At 38.1% G+C, this 10254-nt stretch overlaps 1 protein-coding gene across 4 annotated transcripts; it reads left to right on the top strand.

The window, feature by feature from the left end:
- The first annotated feature begins 257 nt into the window (after window positions 1–257).
- Window positions 258–9770, top strand: csnk1e (casein kinase 1, epsilon). 4 transcript variants are annotated; one of them, XM_084433674.1, is made up of 12 exons: window positions 373–456; window positions 580–641; window positions 1194–1290; window positions 1376–1486; window positions 1573–1721; window positions 3591–3819; window positions 3913–4083; window positions 4170–4318; window positions 4405–4603; window positions 4773–4909; window positions 4990–5059; window positions 8726–9770. In XM_084433674.1, the coding sequence occupies exons 3-11, from the start codon at window positions 1215–1217 to the stop codon at window positions 5020–5022; spliced, it is 1254 nt and encodes a 417-aa protein (XP_084289800.1). In that variant the 5' UTR covers window positions 373–456; window positions 580–641; window positions 1194–1214; the 3' UTR covers window positions 5023–5059; window positions 8726–9770. The 4 variants fall into 4 exon arrangements, with proteins under 4 accessions (XP_084289799.1, XP_084289800.1, XP_084289798.1 ...); XM_084433673.1 differs by having other exon boundaries at window positions 258–641; XM_084433672.1 differs by having other exon boundaries at window positions 397–456; window positions 3591–4083.
- The last annotated feature ends 484 nt before the right edge of the window (window positions 9771–10254 follow it).

The following is a 10254-nucleotide window of genomic DNA, read 5'->3' as shown; positions in this document are numbered from 1 at the left end:
ATTACTGACTGATTTTACATTATCCCAATTATTACACAGTTACCTACCAAACGAGTAAATACATAAAATATTACTTTTTAAAATGTGTATCTTTTTATGTACATATAGGCTACATTTTAAAAATAAGGTATCAGAGTAGGCTACCAAAGCTATAAAAAAAATCTATTTTTGTGTATTTTAAATGCTAAATACGTCTTTTCATTACCATATGTAAAAAATATATATATTTCTAATATTATTTTTAAGAGAATAATATCGAAAAGACGGAGAGCTGTAGTTCGTGTCGTGTGTATAGCAGCAGTGTGGATGAGAATGAGGCTGCGTACGCACGTCAAGCGCGCGGCCCCTTGAAGTGATCCGGGTCCTTCCGCTAGTTTGTGAATGACATCATTTCTGTGAGAAGTACGCTGGGATACAAAACAAGGGAGGCTGCTACTCGCTAGCCCGCTAATGCAAGTAGGTCAATCCATGTGCAGAGATATGAACGCAAGGATTTAGAAATCTGAGGAGGAAAGCAGTGGTTGGAATTACGTTTGTGATGCGACGTTTAAAATTACGCTTGCACTCTTCGCTGTCCAGGGTCCTGTCTTACGAGCGCAAGCCTGTCGACCAGACTCACTTTTCCACCACCCTCACGTTAGGTAAGAAATATGTTCCTGCTTTAAGGTCATTTCAGGACATGAGTGTTTAAGATTCATTTAGCGGCCCTGAATACATGTAAATGCCTCCACTATTAACAGTTTGTTTGTGAAACCTCGGGATCAACATGGTCTTGGGTGCGGCTGCTACAAAATTGGCTGAAAACCATTGAAGACAGATTCGTCTTGTGCGTTCAATTATGCAAACGCCGCAAAACACTCATTAAAATGGGTCGTTTTCAACAGATTCCTTATGGGAACGTTCATAGTTTGCACATTGATGATCTGCGATGATGCTAAGATAAAAAATTAACCTCTTCATTGCAAGTTCGTGGGAATTGAACAGCATCTGTGTTCGGATCACACATCACATGACTCAGATGTCAGATGCATGACTGCCAGTGCTTTTCTGTCTGAAAATGTGAATTAAATCTGAGCTAGTGAAAATCATGATGTTAAATGCTGAAGTTAGCATTCCTGTTTACATCAGCTGTGTGCTAAAATGCTGAAATGTGACATCTACATCATTATAATATCTGTTTTTATGATTCTAAGGCTGTTTTTAGAGAAGGAATCATGGAGTTACGTGTTGGGAGTAAATACCGTCTTGGGCGGAAGATCGGAAGTGGCTCCTTTGGTGATATTTACTTGGGTAAAAATATTATTGACAATTGCGTACTTATCTAGATTTCATAAAAGTGTTGTTCCCTGATGTTGTAAAAAATAAAATCTTCCAGGAGCAAATATCACATCAGGAGAGGAGGTAGCCATTAAACTGGAGAGTGTGAAGACTAAACATCCACAATTACATATTGAGAGCAAGTTCTATAAGATGATGCAAGGTGGAGGTGAGAAATGATCTCCGTCAGTTTTCTTCCTGATGCTGCGTATATGGATTTATAGAAATATCTCTTCAATCTCCTTTCAACCTTAGTGGGTATTCCCTCGATCAAATGGTGTGGTGCTGAAGGGGACTACAATGTCATGGTGATGGAGCTCCTGGGTCCGAGCTTGGAGGACCTGTTCAACTTCTGCTCAAGGAAATTCACTCTTAAAACTGTCCTGCTGCTGGCAGACCAGATGGTAATTGCATGTATAAACAAAATCTAGAAGAACAAATCCATATTATTGCTCATACTTAGGGTTAGTTATTTGAACGGACCCCTTATCCTGCACTATTTGTTGCGACATGATACCTTGTGTCTTATTGAGGGGAGTTACTTTTGGAAGTAATGAGACTTGGTGGAGAAAATAGGGCAAAAATACTATAGATTTACATTGAAGGGGGGACCTGAGCCATATATAAGTATCGTAAAATCATAGAAGCTCGCAGGTGGGCCACAAAACAACCACCCAGAACATTGTTAAAACCACTTAGAACCACCTTCAATGCCATAGGACAGTGGTTCCCAATCATGGTCCTTGAGTACATCCAGCACTGCATAGTTTACAAGTCTCACTTATCAAACACCTGATTCAACTCATCAGCTCATTTGGAAAAACTACAGCACAGGGTGCTGCGTCGCAATTCGCATACTATCCGTCCTAAATAGTATTTGAAATCAAAATTAGTGTCCCAAATCGTAGTATTTTGAAATGAGTATTCCAAAGATACTATTTCCGGTTAGAATCCGAAGTGCAGATCCATGCACACTGCATAATGGCTAATATTGGCCAAGACTCATTGCGCGTTGGACGAGGATTCGATTAGAACTGAAAAAAAGTACAAAGATGGCGGATGTGCGACAATTGGGTTTGAGTGATCAATAATCAGTATCTTACCTGATAAAAATACATTTATTGAATGTTGTCCAAATTATATTTAATCTGTAACAGCAATGTGAACTTTTATATAGATACAATTTTATATAGATTCAAATAAAGATACGTTTGGTCATTGACTTTTAAATGCATCATCATGCAAACACATGAGGAGAGTCTCTGCATGAAAGAACCACGACTGGCAGATCAATGTGTTATTATATATCTCTTCGATACAGTAGGAAATTAAATCAAATTGAATGTGGTGGATTTTAACTGTGAAAAAATTTATGACAAGGACAGTTTAAACTTTGACAGGATTCACGTAACTAAGTGACAGAGCGGTCCGTTAAAGACGCAATTATGACGAGCTTGCCTTCTCTTCTGCTACACACTCAAAAGTATACTTTTTCTTCACAAAAACAGCACATTCTTTCAGGGCATAATATAAGTATATGAATTGGGAAGCAGCAAGGGGTGTCCAGTCCTGTTTCTGGAGGGCCACTGTCCTGTAGAGTTTAGCTCAACACTAGTAAGTTTCTAGTATGCCAAATAAGACTTTGATTAGCTGGTTCAGGTGTGTTTAATTAGGGTCTGCAGGACATAAGAGTTGGAGCACCTCTGCTCCAAGATAAATATGTGTGTTTGATATAAGAGACATCAAACATGTGAAGTGTTGAGGGTACTCCAGGACCAGGATTGTGAACACTGCCCTAGGATCATAAATGCATGTAAAAATAGATTATAAAATGTATATAATTTATACTACGCAAAATGTTGGTCTAAAAATCTAGTTTATCATTTGAATAATTTGGCTGCAGATTAAGCCGGGGACAAATTTAACGACTGTAAGGCCGGTTATGAATGTAATTTGAAACTTACGACTGATCATGCCCAAATGCGGCGAGTCGGAGACAGTTGCGTTCAATCGGTGTTCACAGTTGGTGTTTAAAATCTGCTGCAGTCGTTGGAAACAGTCTGAAAGTGTGTTCAGTTCAGTCTTAGAATGTTTCAGCTAGTTGTTAAGCATGTCCCCGGCTTTAGTTTTCGCACATGTAAAGAATATTCAGGAGAACTATAAAACCTAAATAAATCAAATTGTAATTATGTTGTTGTTAAACATAATTTTAACCTAGAAAAAAAGAAAGTTATAGATTTTTTTCTGATTTGTTTCATGTTTATTCTTTCCAGATTAGCCGAATCGAGTACATCCACTCCAAGAACTTCATTCACAGAGACATTAAACCTGATAATTTCCTGATGGGGCTTGGCAAGAAGGGAAACCTGGTCTACATCATAGACTTTGGCTTGGCTAAGAAGTATCGTGACGCCCGCACACATCAGCACATCCCGTATCGTGAGAATAAGAACCTGACTGGCACTGCCCGCTATGCCTCCATTAACACTCATTTGGGCATTGGTAAGGGCAGCCGAGGGCCACTAAAATGCATTCTGTTGATAAAAACGGACTCTATATTTTGGGTTATTCCAAATGTACCTTCTGTTTCCACAGAGCAATCTCGGCGGGATGATCTCGAGTCCCTTGGCTATGTTCTCATGTACTTTAACTTGGGTTCTCTTCCCTGGCAAGGCCTCAAAGCGGCCACTAAAAGGCAGAAGTATGAGCGAATCAGTGAGAAAAAGATGTCAACCCCTATTGAGGTTCTTTGTAAGGGCTATCCATGTGAGTGGATGCGATTTAATCAGCTAGAAAATCATAGATATGTCATTTCTCTCATTTAACTCTTCTTTTTTTCCTCACGTCTCTAGCTGAATTTTCAACCTACATGAACTTCTGCCGCTCCCTCCGATTTGATGACAAGCCTGACTACTCCTACCTGAGACAGCTGTTCAGGAACCTTTTCCACAGACAGGGATTTTCATACGACTATGTGTTTGACTGGAACATGCTGAAATTTGTAGGTTTTTAAACATTTTGCATTATCTAATGCAGTTCAAGCGTGCATTGTATTGCTCACCTTGTGGGTTTCTCTGACTGTGTCAGGGCGCCAGCAGGACAGCAGAGGATAAAGACAAGGAGCAGAGAGGAGAGGGAGAAGAGAGGGATGAGAGGACCGGCGGTGGAGCTCCGGGTTCTGCGGCTCGTGCTTTGCCAACTGGCCCCAACCTCCCGGCCCCTAACAGGGTCCGCAATGGCCCAGACCCGGCCAGCTCAACACCTGCCTCCCGTGTGCCACAGTCTGGTGAGTCTGAGAACGAGCGGAGGTGTTATTGATGTCTGTTCTATTTATGAGCAGGTTATTTTTGAAGGATATGGTTTCTTTTCCTTATGAAACTGTATACGACCTTCTGTGTTGTTGGTATTCGAAACCAGCACTTAAAACTCTTCTTACCTGTTGTTTTGTCTCTCAGGGAATGCATCTCCAAGAGCAGGCCGAGGAGCTGAGCGGGAACGGAGAGTGTGTTTACGGCTGCACCGCGGTGCTCCTGCCAATGCCTCCCCTGACCTCCCTCTCCGTCACGATCAGATCCGCATCACTCCCCCACAGGTTTCCGTTCACGTACTAGTTCTTTGCTTAATTCCCTTGATATTAATTTTTGCTCTGACCTCTCTGTCTCTCTCGCACAGGTCAGCGTTCCCTTCGAACACATGGGGAAATGAGCTCTGCAAGTTCACTCTCATTTACTGTTTTTAGGAGGTTAGTGGGTTTTTTGTCTGGATCCTGCAGTTCATACACACATTGGGCCTCATTCATGAAATACATTTTTGTGTAAATCGTTCATAAAAGCTGTTCTGAAATAAATTTTTGTTAGTTTGTACGACAGAAATGTACACCTGCTCCCTGCTATACACCTCTCGAATACACCCCTGCTATACCATGTGTAAATGGTGCGTACTGTGTTCTTATTTAGGCAAACCGATGACATCGCATTTTGATGCACTATGCACCATAATAATATTTTACGAGTTGATTTGCCCCGTTTTTGTTTTTTTAACTGTTCAACTCTGGGTATTAGGCAGCACTCGTCACTGTCACTTTTTACCCAGCCGTCCAATCACATTGGAAGAGGGGCGGGACAAATACTACATCGACCAATCATCCTAATGGAGAAATGAGATACTTACTTTATTAGACATTACTGCCATGGATATTCTGTATCATAGCAACCAAAGCATCTCAGCTGGCCGTTTTCAAAAGAGCATCAGGCATTTTTAGCTGGCTAAAATGCTTTGGTGGACACACGATAATTGAATATATATTGCTAGGCATATGGCCAATTAGTCTCTTTAGCATTTATGCAATATACTGGAGCCAAACCTGAGAAGGACGTCCAGAAGATTCCACAGCGTTCCTGGACATGTAATTTGCGTAGTTGTAACTCATGGGCAGGAATTATGCTAATTATTAAAGGCAGGGTAGGTAGGATTTTTCTAAAAAAAAAACATTCCAAATTTGTTTAAACTGTCTTTATATACCAATACATAATTAAAATGTAAGTGCTCTGAAAAAGAGAGTATAAAAATCGAGTGTCTGTAGACCTCTCACGACTGTTGTAAACACAGCTAATTATTTCCATTCACTCCACCCCCTCCCTTCTGGGCTCCTTCCAAAGCCACGCCCCCAAAACACATGAACGCGCGACGCCGAACGCTCAGGCTCAGCTGGAAGACGCATTTATTTACCTGAGACGAGTGGAGAGGAAGGAGCGCAGTGCATGCAGTGACATCATGTCAGAATCACATGTAATAAAATACCTAACTTTATCACTATGAATATAAACAAATAAGATGGCTTTTAGTACTCACTATCAAGCTAGCATATCGATACTGGTAAAGTTTAAAATATATTTTGTTTGATTCGGTAACGAGCTATATTTATAGGTAATGAGCTATATTTATAAGGCAAAGCTAAAAACAGGTTGCATTGATACACGTTTTTCCATTACCATCAGTTACACTGTGATGAAGGTGAATTTCGTGTAAGATTCATAACATATACGGTGTTTTGCATGTAAGAGTTTCCATGATGAAAACATTGTTGACTCTGATGAGGACTAACGTTACACTCCGGAGACAAGTACCGCATCGTCGGTTCGAGGACAGGTCCGGGGTCGAGGGCGAAGCAGAGGAGGTCGTTCAAGAGTGCGGGCAGGGTCCGAGGAAGTAGTTTTTGCCTTGTTTGCCTTCGCTGACTGCATATGCAGGTGCTTTGAATTTTGAATGGTCTTTCTCTGCCATAATTTTACTCTTCGTAGGTTCCGCGCCTCTCTTGCACTCCTCAAATCAAACGGGTGCGCGCATATGGGCAGATCTTGTAGCAACAGGGGTGGTAGCCATGGTTGCGAGAGAGAGTGACAGTCGCCCAAACCAATCAATTGTTTCGTCCCGGATGGAAATAATGAGCTGTGTTTATTGCAGATTAAAAGGTCTACAGTCACTCGATTTTTATACTCTCTTTTTCTGAGCACTTACATTTTAATTATGTATTGGTATATAAAGACAGTTTAAACAAATTTGAAAAAAAGTTTTTTATAAAAATCCTACCTACCCTACCTTTAATGTTTGGAGTTCAGTAATGTACACGTTTATCTACCGAAGCTGTATCCGGAGGAGAGTTTTCATAAAGGTCAATTTTACGCTCAAATTACTCCGAATTTGCTTGTATATTTACGAAAGTTTCATGAATGAAGCCCAATGACTTGATGTCCTCTTCTATGATAAGCATGTTTTTAATTTCTGAATTAAAATGAAAAAGTCAGAAATGTCAGGGGAATGACATTTTTATTATATATATTATAAATATGTTTATCCACCAGATCAAAGTGATGTGGAAAGAAAAAAACAGTAAATGATATCATAGAGAGGACCCCTGCAGACCCACATTACTGTGTCAGTTGCTGTACCCAATTCGCATACTATCCGTCCTAAATATTATTTGAAATTAGCATTAGTGTGTTCCAAATCGAAGTATGTTGAAATGAGTATTCTGAAGATACTATACAATGCACACTGCATAATGGCTAATATTGCCCACAACCCATTGCACGTTGAATGAGGATTCCACTACAACTACAAACACACAAATATGGCGGATGTGCAAGACCGAAGATTGGGTTTGAGTGATAATAATCAGTATCTCACCTGATAAAAAGATATTTATTCAATGTTATCAACATTATATTTAATCTGCAACAGCATTGTGAACTTTTATAAAGATGCGTTTGGTCATTAACTTTTAAATGCATCATCATGCAAACACTTGAGGAGAGTCTCCGCATGAAAGAACCACGACTGGAAGATCAATGTGTTACTATATTTCTCTCCGATACAGTAGGGAACTAAATTAAATTGAACGCAGAGTATTTTAACTGTGACAAAATGAGTGACAAGGCAGTTTAAATTAGGGATACACGATATATCGGCCACCATATCGGTATTGGCCGATACAGTATATGTTAATTTTTTTAATTGTCATCGGTCAAATAAGAATATTTGGCCAATATTTTAAAGCCAATAAATAATGGATTATTTCCTTCAGCTGAGACGCTTCAGATGCGCACTGTACGTCATGATGGTTTTGAATTGTTTGAATTAATTTTAAAACTTGCACTGGTTCAAACTAGACTACTGTACTTTTTTTGTTTGCTATTGTTTCTTTGCTTGGGACATGTCTTTTAATGGTGAGACTTTTGTTTTTGTAATCAGGCTCCCAAAAATTATATAAAAACTTGGATTTAGATTGATCAAATATAAAGAATTATCGGTTATCAAGTCTAATATCAGTGTGACATTTTATGACAAGGCACGATTAGTTCAGGTTGTATAATGTGATATGGTATAACCCCCAAGAAACGTAATGGTATTTATGAATTCATTTATTAATAATTAATAATAATTTATTATTAAAAATTCAGCAAGGATGCATTAAGTGACAGTAAAGACATTTATAATGTTACAAAAGATTTCTATTTCAAATAAATGCTGTTCTTTTGAACTTTTTTGAACTTAAGAATAATGTATCATGATTTCTACAAAAATATTAAGCAGAACAACTGTTTTCAACATTGATAATAATAAGAAATGTTTCTTGAGGAACAAATCAGCATATTGCAAGGATTTTTGAAAGATCATGTGACACTGAAGATTGGAGTAATTCATTTACTGAAGTAATGAATGAATTTAAAATATCTTAAAGAGAAAGCAGTTATTTAAAATTGTGATATTTCACAATATTAATGTTTTTAAGATTAAATAAATGCAGCCTTGGGTGCTCATGGGAGAAAACAATCTCACATTCACTTTTTCCCTTATTCTAATGTAACTTCTTTTGCTAAAGTGTGTTTTCGTTTTCTTTATTTTGCAGGATTACAACAGACAACTCCCCTAAAGCATTTATATTCATCTTTCTATGTAAAACGGGAGTGCGAAACAGAAGCAAGAAGCTGAAAGAAAGGAACCACATTTTTGTAATGGACAAAGTGCTCCCCCGTCCTCACGCACTGCAGGTTGTTGCTGTTGGGATGAGACATCGAAGATACAGACGCATGTTGACAGTGGACTGGCAGGTTTATCGAGGATCACAAGACTCAAACGGTGGAAGTGGAAAAGAGAATTCTTACCTGCGACCTAATGAAGGTTATTCTGGTTGTTCTCTGTTTTGTCTGAAATGCCGGGAAAACGAAGGACTTGCTTGTTGGACTGTAAAGTTAAAACTGAATATTGATAGAGTGTAACAAATGTATCCCTCGCACTGTTACTTTAACACACAAAAAGTGATGTATGTTGACACCTCACTGACGTATGAGGTTTTGTGGAACCATCTTTTCCATGTTAAATTTTAAATATGCAAAAGTTAAGAATTTCCAAGAATGTTGTTTCCAGTCAAACTGCTGTTTGGTCTGTAGACGTCATGATTGTGCATTGAACATGTAAATTATTGGAGGTATTGATATCAATATCTGCTGTAGTGAACTAACCTTAAGATCAATTTGAGCATTAATAAAGGCCTGAACTCTTCTCTTAAAATGACAGAGCTGAACTATATGGTGTACTGAAAATTTGATATGAAGACTCCTGCATTGACATTATGACAACCTCATTTATAAATAAACACACATATCAAAGTACGAGTGTTTCAGCTTGTTTAACATTGTGGAACTTATATAGTGAACTTACTGAATGTGTTTGCATGGCTGGTGTAAAAAGTAACATGACCAGAACTGTTTAATTCCAGTTTACCCTTTTGAAAGGTTTATTAATGGATTATTATGATTGTACTTATAAATGAAGATCACAATACATGTAAACAGTATGAAAACACAGAGACAATAAGTAAGAGACAATAACTAACTGGATTGATTCAAATGATAAAATTGTGAATTTCAAAGTATTCTTTATTGCATTAAATGAAACAAAAGAAAAAATACACATGCATTTATTTTTGGATTATCATTCCCTTTTCCCCACAATTGCATGATAGTAAATGAAAACAAACACACACACACACACACACACACACACACACACACACTACACACAATTAGTTACTTTATGGCCTGCAACTTTCCATTGAGTCTTATTAATCAAGTTATCACTTTTTTACTATTTTTTATGACATAAATACAATTTAATAAAGGCAGAGGCCAGTTTATTTTATTGTGATATCCAAGGATTAATTTAATATACATACGTAAATTCGAATTAATTGATTAAAAACGACGTTTTTTGTTTTTAAGGATGTATCTGTATAATTCTAGCAAACGGTTGAAGAAGGTGTGTGTGTAGTATTACATCATTCTTTAAAATGCATTATTTATTGTAAATTGTGTTAGTCTTACAACTAGGGTTAGTCTTACACGTGACTTTTATTTTGAAGTTTTGAAGCTATATCCC

Source organism: Rutilus rutilus, assembly GCF_951802725.1.
Source record: "Rutilus rutilus genome assembly, chromosome: 16".
In the NCBI taxonomy this organism is placed as follows: domain Eukaryota; kingdom Metazoa; phylum Chordata; class Actinopteri; order Cypriniformes; family Leuciscidae; genus Rutilus; species Rutilus rutilus.
Note: the sequence above shows the minus strand (reverse complement) of the source record. Positions and strands in the feature narration are given on the sequence as shown.

Bases quoted from the DNA above. Each gene is read 5' to 3' on its own strand.
- csnk1e (XM_084433672.1), top strand. From the start codon at position 1,215: ATGGAGTTACGTGTTGGGAGTAAATACCGTCTTGGGCGGAAGATCGGA. The intron at 1,722-3,590 runs GTAATTGCATGT...TATTCTTTCCAG, and splicing joins TGCTGCTGGCAGACCAGATG to ATTAGCCGAATCGAGTACAT. The intron at 4,910-4,989 runs GTTTCCGTTCAC...TCTCTCGCACAG, and splicing joins TCCGCATCACTCCCCCACAG to GTCAGCGTTCCCTTCGAACA.